Genomic DNA, 22742 nt, shown 5'->3' with positions numbered 1-22742 from the left:
ATACACAGCTTGGCCTATGGACCTTGGACTTTACACAGAGCTGTGGCGTCCATGGCTGTGTTTACCAATAGTGGCGCACTGATTAATTACGTAAGCGCACAAGGGATACAGGCCTTGGTGATCGCAAGAGCGCTAAGCTTGCAGAGGTAAAGCGGCCATGGGTTTCCCGAGATCATCAACCTTAACTCGACTCATGTCACCAGTTTCTAGATATCTTAGTGGTCAACAGGCGTGTGGACCTTCGAGTTTGACCTCGTTATGGCGAGATGCCTTAACCTGAAATGGCCTTCAACCCTCCCTGATTTGATTAAGATCAGTTTACAGTTCGCTGCTGCATTTTGGGTCATCTGGACCGTTACCTGCAGTCTCAAAGATGCGCGACAAGACCCATACTCAAGTTCGCCCTCCGACCCCACTATCGCCCCAGACATGGCCATGCCGTCTCTTCTCATCAGCCAGGAGGAGTGCCATATCCATGTCGCCGGCACTTATCCACGACTCTGCCGACTCACAGATGGTTCAATAGTGGCGTCGGTTACCCGTCACGAGGGAGCCGTCCGTGTCATCCGTACTTCTCGGAGTATTGACAACGGCCGCACCTTCACGCCTCTTGGCGAGATCGCCCGTAGTCGCCCAGGCGGCGATACCGATAATGCATTTTTGCTGCAGGTACCACCACCTGCATCAGCACTGCCGTCAAGTGGGACGAGCCGTACAATCTTGGCCGCATTCCGCAACCACGACCGCGACGCTGCTCGCAAGCCCACCCATTTCCGCATCACTGTGTGCCGGAGCCTTGACGGCGGCCGCACCTGGAGGTTCCTATCGCAGGCAGTCCAGTACCCGGCCGCCAAGACTGGCGGCTTGGGATTATGGGAGCCCTTTATGCGCATCGGCAAGAACGGTGAAATCCAACTTACCTACTCGGCTGAGCTCGCGAAGAACAATCAGGAGACCTTTCGCGTGGTATCTTATGATGGCGGGGTTACCTGGACAGAACCACAGTGCCTGCGCTGTCATGGACCTACGGAACATCTACGCGACGGCATGCAAGGCATCGTGCCTGTCCAGGATGTCAAGACGGGCCAGGAAGCCCTCGTTATGGTTTTCGAGACTACGCGCCATCGTACCTTCTGTGTCGAGTATTCGGTGTCGTATGATGACGGCAGAAGCTGGCCTTCGCGGGGTGTTGTCTACTGTACCCGGCCTGAGCGGAACGCCGGGGCGCCGCAAATAGAAAGGCTTCTCAATAATGGCCTCGCTGTCATCTTTATGACGGATGAGGATGCCAAGGAAAAGAAGTGGCCGAAGCATGCTTCGATTAAAGCTGTCGTCTCGGCGGGACTGAGAGACGGCAGGATTGAATGGACGAAGCCGGTTTTGGTTCATGGCGAGTCAAGTTTTTGGCCTAGTCTTCTGGCGGTGGGATATTCAGAAGTCATGGCAGTCTACGAACATGCTGGGAAGCCGAAAGGGAAGGTGTTGCAGTTGCAACAGGAGTTCACCACTCAAGGCGAACAAGGTGGGAAGTCTCCTGCAGAAATTGCGCTCACCAAGATGAAGAAGTGGCTGAATAAACGAAACGTTTTTGGACTTTGATGTAATGGCCCATGTGATAGACGATGGACTAATAAAGCTCGATTTGATATAGTCTATAATAGTTCTTGAAACAGTACTGGTTGCTGCGTCCATTTGTGCTTGCTCATTAGACACAGGTTTGGTGACACATAAAGAATTATTTGTTTGGTTCTTACACAGCCTGAGGAGTGTCTCGTGTGTCACCGTGCTTTGTTGCATCACCTATTAAGTTGCCTATATCTCTCGCCCAAATTTTGCCGTCTAACCAGCCATTTGCTGTCGGCAGTCAAACCTGTATGAGCACATAATATTTCCTCCAACCATGCTTCCAACTCGGGAACACAAGTTAGCCAATGAGCACCCCGTAACAGTCCCCAGAAAATACGTCTCCTAGGACTTCTGGATACCATTGAGTCCGATTGACTTCAGCCCAACGGGCAATGCCATTTATCATTTGAAACATTCTACATGTATCTAAAAATCAGGACTAGGCAGTTTATGCAGGCGTTGGACCTTCAAGGCTATTACACTAAATTACTAGTCTTGGAAGGACATATGGACACCACCCATCGTACCATAAAAGTTCTGACTGTGGGACAGGCATCGTTCATTTCTCTCTCTATATAAGGCCCTTATGGCCGCTGGTCAATTCTTGGAGGACTCTCCAGAGATCACGACTTTTTCAACACAAGACCATTTGCCTTCCAGTCCAATAGCAGACACTCACCCTTGTGGCTTTCTAGCACTTTTGGTCTTCAGATGCTCGCTGCTATTAATGGGAGGGTGAGATCTGTTGGTAATTGGAAGGCACTATTTACTGGTGTTGATCAGAAGTTATGGGCCGAGGAGTGTAGCGTGTTCCCGGGGAGCATCTTCATGTTTGTGAATGTTACCTTCGGTGCGAATTGATATCTAACATTTTCTTCTTTCTCCGACTCAGATGCCAACGTTCGAAGACTCAGAAATTGAGCCGATGCCGTTTGTCGATCCACTTTTCTTTCACATTGATGCTAATTTCCAAGACATGGATGACGGCGGGATCGATATAGGCACTGATATTTGGAGCTGCTCAACTTGGATATACCGGGGATAGATCCGAATTTCTTCAAATCAGTTGACGGGGAGTTCGTAGGTATGTGTGCAAGATGTAAAGAGAAAATGGAAAGAAATGGTTAATCACCTAGCTTGGGCACCTTCGTAACGGTACGGTCTTGAAAGAAGGCTATGATGACTAGACGTGCTATGAGCTATGGAATCGGTATGCATTATACCATATAGCCACTCTTCTTTTACCACTTTATTATTCTTGATCTTCAGTGGATGGGAATAGTAATTACTAGCGCTTGCTCCATTATAGTCACGACCTTCTTCTCTTCATCATCCCTATACGGCTGCATATTCAAAAAATACCCTGTCATTCTTCTTTTAAAGTAGCTCGCGTATGCACACCTCGATCTCGGTTCAGATACAGTAGAGTAGGAGGCACACACTAATAAGGATAACCACCAATAGTAGAGCAACCAGACATCCGGAACAGAGCTAAAAGCTGCCGTTGCCGCCACAATCAAAATCACAGTCACCTCCTCCACAGTGGCTACCATTTATACAGATGTAGTTTGGAAGCGGAGTCCCAGTTGCAGTCTGTTTTCCGGCCGTCTTGTCGTAGTGCTATGTGAACCGTTCGTCGTTCCTACGCACGGATCTCTCCCATAGGACCTTGAATCTGGTATTCTTTATAATCACTACCCTCCCTCCTCTCCAGCGGAAAGCTCTTCGTACTAACTCTTAAACAGGAGCCAAATACACCCGATAATGGCCACAACGGCAAGTCTAAGAGCACAATGCACAGCGACCACTATCCAAAAAGCGCAAGCCACCACTTCCTCTTCCACCTTCTCTCCCCCGTTCCTAAGCTTCAAAAACTTGAATCCCTACCGCTTATCCATAGCCAACAAACAACATCGCATCTGTTGCAGCTGGTACTTGTAGTAGATGTTTGAGCAGGGAGATGAAGGAAAAGAACTGCTTCGTGTTAAGTAGTAGCTTTCCAATGCGATTTTGCGATGAGAGTTGGGTCGAAAGATTTTGTTCTCATACCGACACTAGTAAGAAACGGGTTATCAACTTGGACAGTTGTGCTTAATCTTAAGTACATTTGAAAACCTCTGTGACACTGAATTCAGAGTGCTCGGGTGTAAGGCTCTGTACGCTACTAACCAGGGTTACCCAGGATTTCAATGTCTATTATTAAGTCTAGTACATCTATATACCTTGCTCTCTATACCGATATAATCCCTATGTTAATAGCCAGCCCATATTTGTGCTCAGCAGTATTCCCCTTGAACACAATTATTTCATTTGATATAATGATTGATATAGAGCACATATAATACAAATTTTGGGGAAGTTAGAGTCGGTTATAGGTGAGTCACTAAGGATCAGTGCTTTTTTCTCCAAAAGGATTCAGTTTAGATAATAATCCTTACACACTATGAGAGATGATTGAGATATATATATGCTTATAGGGGCGTGGAAGTTTCGCAAAGTGTTGATAAATAGTGGTATTTAATCTTCCCCTTGGCCTCGTGTAGTTGGGCGTGCTCAGTCTTGAGCGCCGACCTTTACACAATTCTTTTTGTACTCAGAGCAAGCCTAGTGTTCGTCAAGCTGGAAGCAGTTTGTATAGAGAAGTCCTTCTTAGACAGTTTGACATTAAATCACAAGGCGGAGTCGTTCAGCTATGCCATATTGACACAACTTGCTGGAGATTATCTCCCTCCACGTTTCATCCTCCGAAACGCCATCGTCAAGAAAAGACGGATTCGGAAAACTCCATGCAAGACCCGTGCTGCACGCATTTGGCAGTCTGATAGTTTCACGCCCCAAAAATGAAATAAAAAGAGGTCGCTTTATTTCAAGTAGATTTGGTATCATCAAGTCCATTACCAGAGGTTTCCCCGTGTGTGGAGTCTACGTGTTTCGGACGCAACTCCATGTAGAAGAACTGCCGATCTTCCTTCGTCCCCCTTATTTCAACCCCCAGTCATGCACTGTCCAACCACTGGACAATCTCAGTTAAGGGAATCAGCAGTTCCGCCGTGGCCACTAGCACCATGGTGTATACCGTTATGTGTCTTAGACGCCTCGGGATCGTCAACAACCTTGTGTGTCTTGTACGTGTCCCTTACTTCGTTGAAAGCGGCAGTGAAGGCATGGAGTAATCTGCAAATCAATTGTTAGAAAACGAGTCAGATTGTATGCGAGTGGAGCATTTCGACTTACGTGCTGAAAATAGCCAGACCGAAAGTTCCCCACGGCAGATTGCAATTAGACCCATTAGGTTCAATCCTGTGACCGTTGACCGCGTGGCACGTTCCGCTGGTGTTCTTCCCGGGGCTAGTCAAGACTGCAACGGCGATGAAGGCACCCACGAAGAGAAAATCAAAAACGATCCACACCCAGCGCAAGATTTTGGGGCCACCGGACTTGAGGCAAAATTTCATGATCATGGAGATCAAACTGTAGGCCACGGCGGCGACCAGGATACCCTCGACGGCGCCGCTGGCATGGGAAGCGCGTTGGGCCGTTTTGAGAATCCGGTAGAGGCGCGCGGAGAAGAGTCCAAGGGAAATGATGGACGAGAGGAATTGCAACGCTCGCAGGGCCTTTTGGAGAGTGTGGTTCTGGCGGATGCGTTGGTGGAGTGACGGTTTGTGGTGCATGGCGGACTGGTGAGTTACGTGCTCATTGTTTTTGTGCCTGGCCCTCATCTTGAAAGTTGGTGCTGAGGTGATACTGGGTCAAGTTTGTACCGGATTGTTCAAGTGGACCTCGGAGGCTTCGACGCGAAAAAGCTAATAGATGGGGAGGATGGGATGGATACCTCGAGATATCTTGTTCGAAGAGTTCCCTTTTGTATAAAATGTTCACTCCGTGGAGGATTTTTTAGCTGTTAAATCTGGTAGCGCAGGTTTGATCCTCAGAATGACGATGCATGTTTGTGATCCCCACGAATGTTATTACATGACGATTCTGCTAGACTCGGCGTGCGACAAGACTTATTGCCATCCAACAATATCCTCTATGCCTTGGTTTTTGCGGTCACAAGGAAGCAAACCCCAACTTTTGGGACCAAGGCACAGCTTCATAATGACGAGATATGTAGCCCAGGTGCACAGCTATTAGGCACATCGATATGCATGGTTGTTCGATACCCTGCGGCGATCTGATGCTTATTGGTGGTAGCGCCGGGTGATAGTGCATGGGTTCGACGACTAGGTTCGGTTACCGGCATCAAGGACTTCAAAACAACTGCTAAAGAGTCGGTCATGTGTTCATGTACCGGGAGGCAACTTTGGGATGTGGGTGCAAAACTCCTCAAACATGTGGCCGAGTTTCCTTGATTCCTCCAAAGACGTCCCCAATACAGCTCGATTAAAGACTTTGCTTTTCTACTCAGTTTCATTCTGTGACTTGCAGCGGCGAAAAATAGGCATTGGTGCATGATCTCGTCATGACGTCTCCACGCTAGGGATGTATAGGTATTCTCCGCTATTTCCCATCGTTGATAGAATTGTGATTGGACATATACTAGTCCACGGCCTTAACCCTTGTGAAACCACCGTAGCTTAACCTCCGGAACGGTCAAAAGGCGAACAACACTAGTTTAATAGATTCTGGGGTCTATAGTCATATACTGCAAATTTCGCTAAATGGTTCACGATTGTTATTCCATGTGTAAAAGCAACCCAATGTTCCTTGGCGCGAGCACTTTTCTTTTCTTTGCAAGCCATTCTAGCTTCCTATTAATTTATATCAACCAGGGACTTTGAAGAATACTTTGGTGAGAAAGTAAAGTTCTGAATTTCAGAAATAAATTTAACTCAGGTTACATGGGTTTCACTGTGCGTAGTAGATTCAGAAGCATACAATAGATGCCGACTTGAAGATAGAGGGGTGCTGCAGATTTCGGAAAGATACCTGACCGGAATCTTGTGAAGGTTTTATGACAAGTAGAGTAGATCAAATGCTACGCAAAGATTGGGTTGCGTACTCCAGGCACACCGCCTGTGCCCTGGGTGCAGCGCTTGAGCTAACTGCCAATAGATAGCCCTTCCGTCACTGCAGCCTGTGGGAGTTAGTCCTATCATCATCATCATCATCATCACCACCACCATCACTAATACAGCTCTCTTGCCTGTATTTCCCGCACAATGTAACCATAATTTAGAGATATAACAGATTGTTCACCTAGGGCCACAGCTCCAGCCGAGACAATAGAATACATAGATGTCTATCCTCACAACGTTCATAACCTGTTCACTTCAAGAACCTACTATCAAGGTAAATGGAAAGGAGTTTCGAATATTTCGAAACCCCGATATGAATCAACAAAATTCTAAAACACAAGTGAATGTGCACAATAATGACCAACTGATACCACTTCTTAAGACTGGCTTACACGGATCAGATGTTAAATGTTGTTGGTTAAGTCATTTGGAGTCTATGGTGCAGACGACAAGTCTACCATGTACGTGTGTATCAAACTCAAGCTAACGAAGAAACCTACATCCTTATTGTCATTTGCTTGTCCTATGTTACATGTACATAAGATAGCTTGAACGAGACCCAGGTGCGTCCTTCGAACCCGGCTTATGACCTGCCATTTCTGGCATAGAGAAAAAATATAACTTGATGAAGAATAGTGTAGTCAAGATACTCTGCCACAGAGAAGTCTAATTTTCTCCTGCCTCGACGAAATGGAGAAGCATAAAAAAACTAGATGGCGTAAGCTCATTGACAGATAATATATCATCAGAAAATACATCAGAAAATGGCAAGAAATATGCAAACAAGATCCGACATCTTGGTGGTGCACGGGATTAAGTCACAGATGCACAAGTCGAATATATGGAATAAATGGACTAACTGATCACCTGACCTGGCGCGACAGACGCGTTCCCCAGCTTCCGTTACTAATGCGGGGATAGTGAGATGCCAAAGCAACAAAGAACCGACCCCGATGACGCTGGCAGCAAAGGAGAGCTTGCAAGAGTTATGGCAGAATGTAACCATCAAATGTATACTGAAGTCATTGATACCAAATGCAAGATTTGTATTTCTCAGCAGATATGACGGCAACCACAGAAGCGACAGAAGCCACAGAAGCACCAGTCGCGGAACACGATACGCTCAAGTACCACCTTCTCGGCCCATCACTTACCAAAGCAGGACAGGATTTAGTCGACCAGACAAAGGTAGGTCTTGATCGGGATGCGCAGACAAAACAAGCTCTGACGCGGCCTGCTTCTAGGTCTCAGAGGTCATCTACAATGTGTCCAAAGGATCCAAGTACTTCAACCGCGAGGAAGCGAAAGATCAAATGTTGACCAAGAAGATTGAGCGAGTTCTCGAGCAGAAACGCGGCCTCGAAAAGCTTGACCTTAGCCGAGAATTACGCCATGCCGATCAACTCATCACCCAGCTCGAAGCTTCACGCGACCTGACACAGCACATCGTACACGTCGATTGTGACGCCTTCTACGCTGCTGTTGAACAGCTTGACCGGCCTGAGTTAAAAGATGTTCCATTTGCAGTGGGTGGCGGAGTATTGACGACATGCAATTATCTGGCGAGGAAATACGGTTGCCGGAGCGGCATGGCTGGTTTCGTGGCGAAGAAGTTATGTCCGGAGTTGCTGCTCATACCGCTCAATTTCGACAAATATACTTCCAAAGCACATGAAGTGCGCGAAGTGCTGGCAGACTACGACCCGCGCTTTGAAAGCGCCAGTATCGACGAGGCATATTTGAACATTACGGAATACTGCATCGAGCACGCCATGACACCGGGGGATGCTGTGGAGCAAATGCGCGCCGAGATCCATGAGAAAACCAAGATTACCGTGTCGGCCGGCATCGCCGCTAACGCGAAGCTTGCCAAAATATGTTCCAACATGAACAAACCAAACGGTCAATACATACTGCCTAGTGACCGTAACGCGATCATGAGTTTCATGCGAGACCTACCAACACGGAAAGTCAACGGAATCGGCAGAGTTTTGGAACGGGAGCTGGCCGAGATTGGCGTCAAGACATGTGGGGATATCTACCCCCAGCGCCAGTTCCTGCGTCAGCTCTTCGGAGAGAAGACCTACGAGTTTCTAATGCTGTGTTACCTGGGCCTCGGCCGGACGGAGGTCCAGCCTGCCGAAGAATATGAACGCAAGAGCGTAGGTACTGAGAGCACTTTTCGAGACATGTCTGACTCTGTCCAACTTCGGGAGAAGCTCCGATGGACCGCTGATGAACTGGAGAAAGACATGCGACGTGCCGAGGTCAAGGGACGAACACTGGTCCTAAAGGTGAAGCTGCACACATACGAAGTCTTCACGAGACAAGTTGTGACGCCCAAGGCGGTGTACTTGGCCGATGACTTATACAACTACTCCCTGCCAATTCTTGCCAAGCTTGAGCAGGAGATTCCCTGCATGAGATTACGACTGATGGGTCTTCGGTGCACCCAGTTGCTTAGCACGAAGAAGCCAGATACTCGTGCTTTCTTCGGCTTCAAAGCCAAGAAGACGGACATGGGCGGATCGTTGGAACCGGCTACGAAACGCAAAGCGGCGGGGGCTGAAGGCGACTGGGAGACGTGGCCTGAGGAAATTCTTAATGGGCTCGATGCTGAGCTAGAACCCCGTCTCCAAGATAACGAAATCAACCAGCCCGGGGAAAAAGTCGACGGCTATAGACACCACGGCAAAGAGATCACATCGAATCCAAGGAAAGGCCTGCCTCCGTCAGAAGAAGAAGTGTGGTGGGACTGTCCGATTTGCAGCCGACCACAGGCCGCAGACGAGCGGCAGTTCAATCAACATATTGATATTTGCCTCTCCAGGCAGACGATTCGAGACGCGATTGAGAGAGACTCGACAGATAGCCCAGCCCCAAAAGCTGCAACGCCAAATACGAAAAGACAGAAGACTCGCGGGGAGAAAAAGCGTGGTCGTCCTTCGTCGAACGTATGCCCGAGGCAAAGGAAATTATTCTTCGGTTGACTGTGGGCCGGCGATCATAAACCGCCGTGCAGGCTTGTATTCCACGGGAATGTTGATAATGAGACATGAATTACACGATGAATCGTTGTGGAAGTCGGGCGCTACTAGCAATTGTGAAACGTACCGTGAGGTAGCACACTTTTTGTATTGGAGTCATTGGATTGGATGCTGAAGACGCCGGAAGTACGGCGCCGTTACGAGCGCTAATAAACTTTCTGTACAACCACACATGACCAAGTCTGTCGGATTGGCAGAGCGGTCTTCATGATCAAGTCCGGTCGTAGCTTCACTGTCGACATACTAGTATAAGAATTCCTCTACGCCTCCGGTGGGTTGGGGCCTTAACCCTGCACGGACATCACAAATTTGGAGGCATGTGGTTCCGAAAAAAAAGAACGTCCGCTTTGACTTTTAGCTGAACGACCTGAACACCCGTTTTGGCGAACGCCTGGCTTCATGCTCATTCTTGTGACAAAAGAGCTGCGAAATTAGTATCTCGAGGGTCCTCATGGGAAGTGATGCCTGGATAGACAAACTTTTTCGAGGTAACGAGATCCTATCGTGGCGAGTCATTTCCTACTTTACGCGGCGAGGTCCCACCTTGCCAACGCAACATCCGCCGGTCGACAGTAATTTCAGCAGCCGTAGGGGTCTCGCCTCTAAGTTTTTTTTTCGTCTACTATTTTGCCCTCAACAGCATGGCGTAAATTTCTTCAACTTGAACATAGTATCGTTCAGGAAAAAAATTTCGAAACTTGTTGATAGGCATTTTTCCCCTCACAATGGGGCGTAGAGTTGAGTTTCTTGAGGACCATCCCCGTTTGGAGAGGGTGGTTCGTGCAGTCCGCCCATACATACCGCCGCTCAACTTCATTACGCTACACTATGCTTATTTTATATCTGTCACTCTTCTTACCTCGGTCGTCTTCTGGGGGTCCTCGAACCCGAAATACAGCATCTCGTACACCGACAGCCTGTTCCTCGTCATCTCGGCTATGACAGAAGCGGGGTTGAACACGGTCAACTTGAGCCAGATGACCACCTTCCAACAGTTCATTCTGTGGTTTCTCATCATCATTGGCAGTTCTGTTTGGGTCTCAATCTGGACAGTGGCAGCGCGCAAGCACGTCTTTGAGTCACGTTTTCAGGATATCGTGCGCAGGTCGCAAGTGAAGGAAACACCACCGGCGCCAATGGACAGACGGAGGACACTGGCGGTGGATCTGCCACTGATGCAGAAGATCAGGAGTATGGGCGCGAGCAAGACTCTCCCACTGACGGATGAAATGGCGTCGAACGATGAGCCTCGGGGTCTTAGGGGCATCGACAACGCAACAGGGTCTGAGACCATCTTACCCATATCAGGACCGGTGGCCGTGCACAAGATGTCGGTGCCGGTCCCTGCCCGAGATGGCCCGGAGAACGGCCCAGGTGCTTATCGTGATCTGGACACATCCTCTGGGTATGCTTCGGCGCAAGGACTACGAGGCAATGATCATATCGCCTTCGCATCCGACGTTGAAGCAGCCCCACGGTTCAAGGCTAGCTCCACGGGGTTTAATCAAGGCAGCGGCGCTGTACGCCGACACGTGCCAACCGTCGACGGCGCTGATGATGTCGACCCGGACCTAGGAAAACTACGTCGTCATCTGAATGACCACAACTTCCTGACGTCCCAGAAGGTCGGACGGAATGCGCAGTTTCACGACCTCACCAGTGAGGAGCGCGAACTGCTCGGCGGCACCGAATACCGCGCCCTCAAGGTCCTGTTCTACATTGTCCCGGCATACTCTATATTATGGCAAGTTTTGGGATGTGTTGCCCTCGGGGCATGGATTGCCAATAACCAACCCGAGCCCGCTCGGGAAAATGGTATGAGCCCCTGGTGGAATGGCATATTCAATGGCGTCTCGGCTTTCAACAACTCGGGCATGAACGTGCTTGATGCAAACATGATACCCTACGGTAGCTCATACTTTGTTCTCATTACTATGGGCGCCATGATCTTGGCCGGAAATACGGCGTTACCGGTCTTTCTCAGGCTTTGGCTGTGGGCTATTCTGAAGGCCCTGAATTTGTTGACGTATGAGGATGTTTGTGAAGACACGAAGCATACACTTGCGTACATTCTGAAATACCCGCGCAGGGTGTATACTAACCTGTTCCCCTCAAGAACTACTTGGTGGTTGGTTTTCATGCTTGTGCTACTGAATGGCATCGATTGGGTCGGCTTTGAAATATTAAATCTGGGAAATCCAAGTCTGGCACACATCCCCGTCGGCTCCCGCATCATCGACGGCCTGTTCCAAGCTATCGGTCAGTCATCTCCCCCCACCCCTCCTTCGTCATGTTTGCTCACTAATACCATATATAACAGCTGTGCGCTCGGGAGGCTTCTACGTGGTGTCCATCCCCACCCTCTATATCGGCCTTCAAGTTCTTTACGTAATCATGATGTACATATCCGTCTACCCCGTAGTAATCACCATGCGTCACTCCAACGTCTACGAAGAACGCTCCCTGGGCATCTACGACGAAGACCCGCAAATCGCCGCGCAGTCCTGGGCAGGCAGCACCGGCCTCAGCACTGTCTTGGGCTCCGCAAGTACCACGGCCGTCGCCAAAGCGCCCATCAACGTCTTCCAGCGCGCCCTTCGCCGCACGTTGAGCGAGTGGCACGGCGTCGGCGCCGCCCGGCACCACAGCACCACAGACGGCGAGGCGGAGAGCAGGATTGGTTTTATTAGTCACCAGATCCGCGGCCAGCTGACGCACGATCTGTGGTGGCTTGTTGTGGCCGTGTTTATCATCGTTACTATCGAGACGCACCATTTTCTCGAGGACCCGGTTAATTGGTCTGTGTTTAATATTGTATTTGAGGTCGTTTCCGCGTACGGGTGCGTGGGGATCTCGGTAGGCGTGCCGACGAACTCGTATAGTTTCAGTGGGGGGTGGTATAAGGGGAGTAAGTTAATACTGTGCTTGGTTATGTTGAGGGGGAGACATCGAGGTTTGCCCGTCGCGCTGGATCGGGCGGTGAGGTTGCCTGGGGATGATTTGATTAGGGATGATGAGGATGATCATCGGATTAGGACGAGCATGTCGATGAGGAGGCTTAGTGATGATGGGAGGATGTGAGTGGGACAAGATATATGACCGAGTGTTTTCTCGAGGTAAATCACGATGTAGGCGGGCTTCTTCGTACATAATATGGGCTCCAGGATACACCGAGTCTTTGGTAATCAGAGACGATTTTGAAGGCGTTACGAGGGGAAATGGGCACCTTTGATTGAGAGTGCCTGTGTTACTACGACATATCAGGGCTCACGGTGCGGGACGATAACACATGGCATTGCCCGGCTGTATTGGTGAATTCGGCGAGGCTCTAATGGTACCGCACAGCAAGCAAGCGAGACAGGCCACGCAGCCCAGAAGAGGTTCATCCGGGTTTCCGCTTATTTCCGCCACCGCATTGCCATGTAGCCGCCATTGACAAGGTCAATCCCTCGTGTTCTTCATATACATCGTAGCATGCAGTCATTTTCCGTCCTGCGCACTTAGAGCTCGTTGTGCTCCTGAGTATCATCAGTGTCAACGAGCATCGTGCCAATCGCCTCAGCCGCCTCGCCGGCCTTGCTTGCAATCTTCTCGGCGATGCCCTCGGCTGCCGTGTCGGCCGCTTCGCTGACCGTCGAGCTGGCGCTGCTTGGTTCCTTGACCACAATTGACTCGGGCTTGGGGACGCCCTTGATGCCGATGAGTTCCGTCTCGAAGACTAAGGTCGATCCTGCGGGGATGGGGCCCATGCCGCGATTGCCATAGCCGAGCTCAGGGGGGATGGTGAGGGTTCTGGAAGGCGGTTGTTAGCTGCCGGTGCCTAACCACCAGCTGGCGTGGAAGAGAGTCAACTTGCCTCTTCTCGCCAATACACATATCCAGAAGCCCTTGATCCCATCTGTAGCCATGTTAGAGCCACACAACCTACTTGTCGTCGAACATATTGAAGGCACAAACCCCTTGATGACCTGGCCGCTTCCGAGCTTGAAACTAAAAGGCTTGCCTCGATCGTAGCCTGCGGGGTAGAAACGAGGTTAATTACATGTCTCTGAGTAGGCAGGACCGAAATTATGACTGACTGGCATCGAACTTGTTGCCATTGGACTCGAGGGTTCCGCGGTAGTGCATCTCAACCTGGTCGCCCTTCTGTGTCTTGCGTTCGCATTCTACCTCTTGCGTGACGTCAATCTTGAGTTCGGCTGCCAAGACACCAACGGCGGCGGAAGCCACAAGGGACAGGAGGAGAATGGGGCGCTGCATTTTGACGATTCGGCAGAATTGGGCAGGATAGCTTCCAAGGGTTGAGAAATCGGACGGAGAGGATTTGGCTTGTCGAGGTTGAGGAGGTGGAAAGCAATTGTGCTGGGTAGCGCGCCTAGAAACAACTGGCTTCAGATTGACAACAGGGATCTATCCAGATGGGTGGTTGGTGTTGCTGAAGGGGTTTGGTTTAGATAGAGGCCATCGGCCTCGGGAGTTGTCACATCCTTACATCCCGGACTTGCGGGGGTCTCGAAGCTCCCCTCTTCAGCTGGCCGCATTTCTTGACGTCTGACAAACAGCCCCAAAGATTACGACTTCAAATCTCCATCAGCGCAGCGCCTGGCTGCCTGGCTTAAAATGATGCCTAGACCTACCTCGTATTCATTCAAGCTCTAGTGCGGTTCCGTGATCATGAGAATGATGCTGAAGCCAGACGCATTTGTCACCTTTCATAGCCACCTTGCGGCACGTGGGGGGCATACTTGGGGTTCTCCAGTGAGCGATTGTACTTTCACGGGCAAAGTCGACAGCCTCGCGCCTGGCAAACCGTCTCCCTGCCAGGAGCCTCTGTTGGTGAAGACTGGTGTGGCAGTAATATTGATACTGAGTACACTTGGGTAATTGTCAGCACATTAACTCGATGATTGTGAAAGACAGCCATTGCAGGATGGGATCCGGCATGTCAACATTGGCCCGGATTGGCACCCACGATCGGCAGGACCACACAGGTGGATGTCGACATAAACCACGAGCCAGTGAGTTGAAGGAAAGGAACCGTTCCTGCAGATGGCCGCATACAAGGGCACTTCGATCGTGTCTTACGTCAATCTGCAGCCGGCGTCATCACATCATCACACTGAACAAGACACACTACCCACACTCCTTCTTCTTGCGCAACGAAGAAGACGGTGCACCTGGAATATAACGAAGGCCCAAAGCCTCGGCGAAACTAACCTACGTAACTAGGTCATGGACCTGGCAAATATGCCTAGACTAAGGCCATCGACAACGAAGCTAGCTAGCTGCGCCAGCGTCATGAATCAGCATCATGGGCCAAGGCGAAGGTAACCAGGCATCGACAAGCTGTCGTTCTGGGGGGAAGTGGCAAGGCTTTCTGTTCACAATGGCAGGACAGCTCAGGGCCGCGAAATTCACCGAACCAACCCGTGGCTGTGTCCGCTCGTTCTGCTAAAGACGTCGCAGCTGCTGGTATTTTGCAACCGAAACCAACGTCTTCGTACGTCAGCCAGATATGGAAGCCAAGCCTTTCCGCCCCCTTGGACCCCCTGATCTGCAAAAGGAAAAAAAAGCCTTTGAGAATACCCTCAGTTGTGCAAAAGGTCTGACCATGCTGTAAGTTAGCGGTTGGGCAGCAACGGGATTCCACGTCTTGCATTTGCGCATTGCAACAAGCAAATTTCGAAATTGCTGTACGCAAAAGACCGAGTATGCCCAATGTGCAATCTCGAGACTCTGCTCGAAGGTACCAGGAATGAGTCGATTGAGGACGTCGGGGGCCAAGAAGCCTGCCCAATCGCTCGAGCCGAGTGCACGCCGTCCTGTCCAATTGGGGTTTCTCGCCTGCTACTCACCCTGCTGGTCAGTCTGTCGCATCAGGGCGAGCTGTCACGTAGAACTGGTACACTTCACATGCGCAGTGATGCTCAGACGCATTCCCATACCCTTTGCTTTTCTCTCATTACTGCGCCCCAGAGAACTCAAAGAGTCTTTTCCTCACCAAACACCGCCGTCGCTATGGTACAAGTTTCTACATTTCTCTGTCAGCACTGCCTGATTTCTATTGGCCCCCAAGGGCTCAGGTCCTAGATGCCCCACTGTGTGAACCTCCTCGCCATCATATGGCAAATGGCTGCCTCGTTATCGCTCTGCTACTGCCTCACTGTAAAGGCACATGAGTCACTGGTTCAGTGAATGTTGAAAACTTGCAAGGTACGTCTGGGTAGTATTCTGCCCAGGCTTACTCACCGTGGCCCCAGGACTGCCTGGCTGAGTGGCTTCGCCCTTGTCTCACAAGCTGTGTTTGCCCTGAAGTTTTTGCCAAGCAGATACGCTTCACTCTTACACAGGGGCATATAATTCCTTAGCATCCCCAGTTCATATCGTTGTTGTCTTCCATTCTTAATTCAAACCCCAGTTCCAATCTTTCAACCTCCAACCTACAAGATCCTTGGAAAAGTCCCAGCTTCATATCCAAAGACCAGTTACCCACAAACATCCGCCACGCTGATCCAAGTCATCGAAGGCCGCCATTGTTGCCAACGATCATAACTACGACTCCTCTACCGCCTCGCCTTACTCCAAACCCTCTCACGCCGATTGTTCCACCATGAACAGTTCAAACTACGTTTCTCAGAGCTCGACCTCTGGGTACAAAGGCACCGTCTCTGAGTACCGCAACTCGAAGTCCGAAGGCTACAAATATGAGTCTATCATACGAGGGTCAGTCGAGGTGCATAACCAAAAATCCCGTGGTTATGATTCTCAAGACCCTCATCCAACATACCAAGTACCCAAGGGCACGAATAAAAGTCCCAACAAGTCATCATATTAGTCGTGTACTTCCACACGTCACTACACCACCTTACCATTGCATCCGTCATCGGTTCTCGGAGTTGAAATTCTATGGGCACAGCCATGTCACGACATATACAAAATCATACTAGAAAGCAGCGGGGAGCGGACGTAAAACAGAGAGGCTTCAAGACAAACTGATACGTCAAGGCATAATTTATATGGAACGTCATCCTATCACAACTATTAGAGATTCCCACATTTTGTTCATGTAGTATCATGTAGTATCAATTCACAAGAATATACCAATCAATAAATGCGGAAGCATACCTCGCGGCCCTTTGCCCAATGACGCCGCCTCTTAGAGGTCAGATAGATCATGGGCCTTTCATTGGGCAATCCGTCCCAAAACCTTGTTTCACGTCTCTGTCTCACCCGCTTAAAGGCCTCAGGAACTCGACCTCGACCTCGTCAGCCTATGGCTATCGACAATCGGCCATAAGACAGATAAGCGAACTAGATTCCGTGTATTGAGATCCGATCGCGTGGGGTTGGCATTTCAATCCTTCATCCTTTGTAACGTTTGATCCTGACGTCCATCACCACCGCCACTACTCTCGAAGTCAACCGCCCCAATCTACACGTGCAATATCTCAATTCAATCCAACTGCGTCGTATTACCATGTATCTGTATTCAAGGTTTGTCGGATAATTTCGATATTTCCACCAAGAGGATGTTTGGGTTCGTCCGATATATGGTGAACCCCCACGCTGGTCAGGTGGGTCTCCGCGAGTTCGCCCTCGCTTAGCTGTTCATCGCCGCCTGGAGCTCTCACGAGTTTGTATTCATTTCAACTTCGTCATCGGGGTTGAAGATAACTGGTTGTGTATCGTGAAGGTCCCTACTTTCGCTGCCTGTCTTCAATATCCATATCTTCAATTCTAGTTAAATGATTAACCACATACATTACAGCATGAGATTCTGATGGGTGAGCATATGGGTGTGAATAGTTGTATTGGGAAAGCTTGGTTAGCTCAGCTAGCTGGCCCTTTTGGGCTACTAAAGCCTTGCTGGGAGCGCTAGTACTATCTTATCTCATCTTATCTGTAGCGATAGGGCCACGCATCCAACTACTTATGAATTGATTATTCAGACTATTATTGCTTGGTTATATAATATACGTTATAATTTAGATAAGTTATATTTTTCTAGGCTATGGCAAACCATATAAACGACACTGTTAGGAATGGCCGCCCGTAACCAATGGTCCCACATAGACTAAAAGAAGCAGTCGAACCCGCGCCCTATTGTTGGATTACAGCCACTCTAGAAGCCACACATATAGCCGTATCATGGGAACGATTACCCCTCCATACATAACGTCACACCAGCAGTCAGTCGACTGCGACAGAAGACAACAAGACACATCAATCAATCACTTGAATCTCTATCCTATTGGTCAGTTGACCTGTAATCCAACACTTACCCAGCCTTTGTAAAGTATTTGTGGGATTGAGCGCCACGGTTATGCCTCAGGCCGAAGGCGGCGGTGTAGCGGCAATTGCACTGGTGGGGTCAAACCCTCCCTCGTAGATAAAACAGCTACAGATACAACATACAGCACAGTAGAGCGATACAACAATCCAGACAGGATCGCCACAGAGTCATCAATAGTGGATTGAATCCCTCAGTATTAAGTTCTTCATTTATATACCTTAAAGCTAAGCAATGTGCCCTAGATGAAGTGCGCATGATGTATGAAGCGAAAAGGAAGGCTTCTCTATTTTCCTACCTAGCTTTGGGAAGGAGATAGCTACCACTAGAGAAACTAGCTAACCCGAGGATATAAAAGTCAGCTACTTATAACGAGCCCTCAGATGTCTATTCCAGCGCAACTGTGAAAACCCGCTGACACTTGTCTGTGTATTTGTCGCAATAAGGAAAATTCCATCTCCAGAAGCCAAACCACGACGCCTTTCTCTTTGTAGTTTACGACTCAGAAAAGCGTCGAGGCCGAGTAGAACGTTCCCATAGCGTGGCTCTAAGGAACACCAAAGCAGATGCTTTGTTCTCGTCCTCTTTGCATCCTAAGAATTCTCCTGATATTGACGCTACCCACGGTCTAGAGCTGTGAAAAACCTTCGAATTTCCACCGCGGCCCGCGCAGTGAGGTCGGCTCGGCCACGGTTGGAGGGCCAACATTGTGTCAATTGTACTCAGTCAGCTATGATAGCCTGGGCCCGGACGTACCGCAACGCGATTGTCTAGCGCTTGAAGCGTGTCATTGCAGAGCTGGCCTCAACTGAATAGAGCTGTGCTGTGGAACTTCTGAGATGGGAGCAGTTTTAAGCTCAAGATGCAGAAATTTCGAAAGGTTGGTCACTGTCGAATGCTGATCTCAGACACCAGGATCGCCAGATACCCTTTTGAGTGGTCTGACGATGTCACGTTGTCACGTCTTTGTGGCTGAAGCGAGGCCCCAAGCCTGTCTCACTCCAGCTGGCTATTGCATCACCGGACAAGGATGCCAGGCGCTTGTAGCTAGTGTGGGGCAAACCACGTCAACGGGCCAAGCTCTCTGTTTGGCAGCCCACCAACGCCTCAGCTAGTTACGTGCCTGTTTATCCATCTGCCACCCAATCGTCCCATCTAATACACTTCCCCGCTCTCGTGCATACTTAACAGCTTGCGTCCCGCCCTACTCCAGCTTCAGCTTACATATCTCATTCCCTCACATCAACTGCTGAAGCAATTCCAACGGAGAAACTCCTAGCACGTCAAAGCAATCAGAAGCGCGGAGTAAACACTACAACACGTCATGGCTAGCGACGAAAACAAGCCCCAGGTCGACGAGACTCCCATCTCCCCGATTCGCCCGGACAACAGGCGCAAGAATTCGCTTGAGGAGCACTTGCAGCATCGTCCTGAGCGAGCTGAGCTCGTCGAAAGTACGTGAACCCCTCGCCCGTAGCTGTCAGTGGTGGTGTCTATCAGTACTGACGTTATTGCCTTCTAGAGAACATTCTCCCCGATTCAACCGCTGCACCAGGTTTGCAAGAGAAGCGGAAAGAGGCAAGTCGCCACATCTTACTCAGTGTGACACTACTAAAATATAATCTAACATGGATCACAACAGCTCGAGAAACACATGCGCGCCGACACACTGAATGACAAGATCCAGCACCGCCCCGCCCCCGAGCAGCTCCTGAAGGAAGGCGTCCTGCACGAAGATCCACGATCGCCCGAGGATAAATATACCGAGGCCATTGAGGAGGAGTATGCCAAGCGAGAGGGCGGCGCTTGAGTGGTGTTTGAGTGAGTTTGTCAAAACGTAGGCGTCACGAAGCCTCGGAAGGGCTGGAATGATTTCAATGATATCCGCAAGAGCTTGGGTCTATATATTCCTGAAATGAAAAAAAGTATACTCTTACATTTGGGGGGATGGACTGCATAGCCCCCGACCATGACTGAACTATATTTTGTTGATTGCTGAGTTGATTGTGAGACTCTGATGACTTGCTGTAGTACACGCGAGAGGCTTGATCTACAAAGCTAGCTGATGGCTTTGAGTGATTGTACATAATCCGTACAAGGTTCATTCCCCACGTTTCAGTCCAGAATGGGCTCGGATTGTGGCGCGGATACCGGTTGGAATGCCGTACTATAACAACCATAGAAATACCGTTGGTAACTAAAATATTTGCAAAATCACATCGGTGTGGTGCAAGTCAATTGCAGCTTACCTAACATGCGCTAAGGGCTAGACTCCTCTTTTTAGTAACAATACGTATTAGAAGGGCCTCTCGAGTCGGGTTCAGTTCGATATTACGAATTTGAGCTACTCTTACCCTAGTCGGAGTTATATAGATCTAACCAGCTACTTAGGTAGTTCTTGGGGGATTTGGCCCTCTATTGATGACTCTGCGTAGATGCTGTGCTGGTTGCTGGGTCTGCTCTACGCCTTGTGCTGCGTTGGTTGCCAGAAGTGCTATGTGGAAAGCTATGTCTGTGAAGGGTGTTAGGGGTCTGACCCCACTAGCTACACTTGCCGGCCTAAGGCATAACTGTAGCGCTCAATCCCACAGTTCTTCCGTTATAGTTCCGAGATCATCTAAGTCTCTCCAAACTATAGTAAGTAAGTTTAGTATCATATAACGAAGTGGAGGTACTACAAGTACGAATTAAAGTTACGATATTTGTTACAGTGAATTGGAGCACAACCTGGAGGCACAAGCTAGGGCGCATAAGCTAAAAGGACCTGCGTGAAGGCGATGGCTCGGCGCCGTTTCAGTCAAACCTTAGATTCCTCCAAGAGAGGTCGCAGACCCCAGGGATTTGGAGGGGGGCAAGTTTTCTTTCTTGTATACTTCTATTGCGCGCATTAGGAATTGATGGTTGCGCCTGGCCTCGGCTTCTGCTGCTCGTAGTCTGTTTTACAATATTGGTCTATCTGTGGTACTGGTGGCCTGAGGTCATGGTAAGAGTCACTTGAGACACCTGACTGTGCGGCTGGGAATGTCCCCTCCTGTATTTCCATTCTTCAACTTCGCATGTAGCCGGAATGCCAGTACCAGTGCGATCTCACATTGTCTCTGTTACAGAGTTCTAAACTACAGCAGAGAGAGGAAAAGTTACAAGTATAGGTGTCCGTTTCTCTAGTATACGGAGAATACATGCATAACGGTAGGATAGTTCCTCTAAGGTTATCCCTGTCTATAGTCCATATATCAAGCGTCACACTAGTTAGAGGGAGTCGCTATAAACTCGGCTTCGATTGTGAGGATCAAGGGCAATGTCGATGCGGTTGGCCTAGTCCACTCTACGAGTACAATCAATCTGATGAAGAGAAGACGTAGAATCTGAAATGAAACATAATTCCCCTTCCTTTGATGATTTTATCCTCTATTCTTGGTCCCTCGAAAATGTTCGAGAAGTGGAGCTTATTCAGAGATCTGTAGCAGATCCATCCGTGGGGAATCTTCTATAGGGCTCTTGACCGAAGGAGTCGCGGAGGTACACCTGAGATACTTTAGTGCCCTTGTGAGGCTTGTACCCCTGGCCTGCATATCCCTTCTTCACCTTCCTATGTAGCCGGAATGCTAGTACTAGCTTGATCCTGTAACGAAACCTCTAATAGTCTAGCTGCGTAAACCACTAAAGAGTCTGTAAGGGTTTGTGCTAGTAAGTAAGTCCTGCTGCGGAGTCCTTTAGCAATAATATCGGGGTCTGACGTATGGAGTATAGTGCTTTGGGGTAACTGAAGTATTCAAGTAGGGTAACTGGGAATAGAGTCGTCAAGGCAGTTTGCCTCACCAATGGGTTAGATTGATGCTTAGATTGATCACTGAAGTAGAGACTGTCTATCTATGAAATGCCTGGGAGTCCTGTCCCTTATATATCCGTCTCTCCTTCACTGATCCCCACTTGGATATGTTCTCTGCCAACATATCGATTGATTGATTGATTGAAATTTAACGTCTCATCACGTGAGACGTGCCGGGCGCAGTGCCGACATGGTCAATGCTAGTCGAATCTATGTTACAGGGGACTGTCTTCATCTAACATTCCTGTTCAGTGTGATGGGCAGATCTCAGTAAAGAAATTGGTCTCCTCCGCCCATTGGCAAAACAAACGAGCTCCCTTGGCCGTGCCTAGGAGGGAATCTATACTATTCTTGGCCATATGCGCTTTTAGATGACCGGGCGTGGCCTTGCGGCCGCGCTTGCAAAAGTAGAAGTGGACTGGTGTCTTTGTCTTTCCACACCCGCAGTTGAGCAGTGCGTCGCGATGCTGGAGTCTCTCGTGGTAGATCACGAAATCCCCGTGGTGCGACCTCGCTGCGAGTAATCTGCCTAGGTGTTGCCGGGGCAGGCCAAGTTCGGGGGGTCGCGGGTGGATAGCGATCCCTAGATCTCGATACTGTTGAGGGCAGGTAGTGGCCCATCGATCGTTGAAACTCTTCCAAGTGTAGGATCTCGCGATTCTCTTTATATGTGCGAATGAGGCCGGGTGTTGTGTCTTGGGTGGTTGCTCACAGGCCGCTTTGGCCTGGACATCTGCTTCTTCGTTTCCGGGGATGCCTACGTGTCCTGGGCACCACCAGATATACACTTGTCCCGGGGATGTCCAGGGTTTTCGCTCTCTCTGTGTCCAGGTTTTGGACAGCTCTTGGAAGGCGGTGAACTTTGCTTGACTGCTTCCGGGACTTGGACAGATGAGCCTACCCGCAACCGCGAGATTATCGAGGCAGAT

General features: G+C 49.5%; 6 protein-coding genes across 6 annotated transcripts; 4 read left to right on the top strand and 2 right to left on the bottom strand.

The window, feature by feature from the left end:
• The first annotated feature begins 158 nt into the window (after nt 1–158).
• Nucleotides 159–1676, top strand: BCR38DRAFT_449007 (Sialidase). The gene has a single exon (XM_040861258.1). The coding sequence runs from the start codon at nt 259–261 to the stop codon at nt 1597–1599; it is 1341 nt and encodes a 446-aa protein (XP_040711040.1). The 5' UTR covers nt 159–258; the 3' UTR covers nt 1600–1676.
• A 2973-nt stretch (nt 1677–4649) lies between these two features.
• Nucleotides 4650–5339, bottom strand: BCR38DRAFT_401088 (uncharacterized protein; the record flags this gene model as incomplete). Its single annotated transcript, XM_040857754.1, has 2 exons — nt 4861–5339; nt 4650–4800 (listed from the first exon to the last, which is right to left on the bottom strand). Exons 1-2 carry the CDS (start codon nt 5298–5300, stop codon nt 4650–4652), a joined length of 591 nt encoding a protein of 196 aa, XP_040711039.1. The 5' UTR covers nt 5301–5339.
• Nucleotides 5340–7709: 2370 nt separating this feature from the next.
• BCR38DRAFT_353873 (impB/mucB/samB family protein) lies at nt 7710–9637 on the top strand (the record flags this gene model as incomplete). Its single annotated transcript, XM_040856824.1, has 2 exons — nt 7710–7835; nt 7892–9637. 2 exons carry the CDS (start codon nt 7710–7712, stop codon nt 9635–9637), a joined length of 1872 nt encoding a protein of 623 aa, XP_040711038.1.
• Nucleotides 9638–10419: 782 nt separating this feature from the next.
• Nucleotides 10420–12775, top strand: BCR38DRAFT_353850 (cation transport protein-domain-containing protein; the record flags this gene model as incomplete). Its single annotated transcript, XM_040856820.1, has 3 exons — nt 10420–10948; nt 11048–11953; nt 12015–12775. 3 exons carry the CDS (start codon nt 10420–10422, stop codon nt 12773–12775), a joined length of 2196 nt encoding a protein of 731 aa, XP_040711037.1.
• A 244-nt stretch (nt 12776–13019) lies between these two features.
• BCR38DRAFT_82243 (peptidylprolyl isomerase) lies at nt 13020–14248 on the bottom strand. The gene is made up of 4 exons (XM_040865676.1): nt 13774–14248; nt 13652–13709; nt 13551–13592; nt 13020–13486 (listed from the first exon to the last, which is right to left on the bottom strand). Exons 1-4 carry the CDS (start codon nt 13952–13954, stop codon nt 13195–13197), a joined length of 573 nt encoding a protein of 190 aa, XP_040711036.1. The 5' UTR covers nt 13955–14248; the 3' UTR covers nt 13020–13194.
• Nucleotides 14249–19009: 4761 nt separating this feature from the next.
• Nucleotides 19010–20192, top strand: BCR38DRAFT_448996 (uncharacterized protein). Its single transcript, XM_040861257.1, has 3 exons — nt 19010–19438; nt 19507–19562; nt 19627–20192. Exons 1-3 carry the CDS (start codon nt 19309–19311, stop codon nt 19792–19794), a joined length of 354 nt encoding a protein of 117 aa, XP_040711035.1. The 5' UTR covers nt 19010–19308; the 3' UTR covers nt 19795–20192.
• The last annotated feature ends 2550 nt before the right edge of the window (nt 20193–22742 follow it).

This window comes from Pseudomassariella vexata, assembly GCF_002105095.1.
Source record: "Pseudomassariella vexata strain CBS 129021 chromosome Unknown BCR38scaffold_18, whole genome shotgun sequence".
In the NCBI taxonomy this organism is placed as follows: Eukaryota; Fungi; Ascomycota; class Sordariomycetes; order Amphisphaeriales; family Pseudomassariaceae; genus Pseudomassariella; species Pseudomassariella vexata.
The sequence above is the reverse complement of the archived record's forward strand: the minus strand, read 5'-3'. Positions and strand labels throughout refer to the sequence as shown.

Excerpts from the sequence above, each read along its gene's own strand:
- BCR38DRAFT_449007 (XM_040861258.1), top strand. The coding sequence starts at position 259 with ATGGCGAGATGCCTTAACCTGAAATGGCCTTCAACCCTCCCTGATTTG.
- BCR38DRAFT_82243 (XM_040865676.1), bottom strand. The coding sequence starts at position 13,954 with ATGCAGCGCCCCATTCTCCTCCTGTCCCTTGTGGCTTCCGCCGCCGTT. Across the intron at positions 13,593-13,651 it reads AGCGGCCAGGTCATCAAGGG|ATGGGATCAAGGGCTTCTGG; the intron begins GTTTGTGCCTTC and ends ACATGGCTACAG. Across the intron at positions 13,487-13,550 it reads ATGTGTATTGGCGAGAAGAG|AACCCTCACCATCCCCCCTG; the intron begins GCAAGTTGACTC and ends ACCGCCTTCCAG.
- BCR38DRAFT_448996 (XM_040861257.1), top strand. The coding sequence starts at position 19,309 with ATGGCTAGCGACGAAAACAAGCCCCAGGTCGACGAGACTCCCATCTCC. Across the intron at positions 19,439-19,506 it reads GCGAGCTGAGCTCGTCGAAA|AGAACATTCTCCCCGATTCA; the intron begins GTACGTGAACCC and ends ATTGCCTTCTAG. Across the intron at positions 19,563-19,626 it reads TGCAAGAGAAGCGGAAAGAG|CTCGAGAAACACATGCGCGC; the intron begins GCAAGTCGCCAC and ends GGATCACAACAG.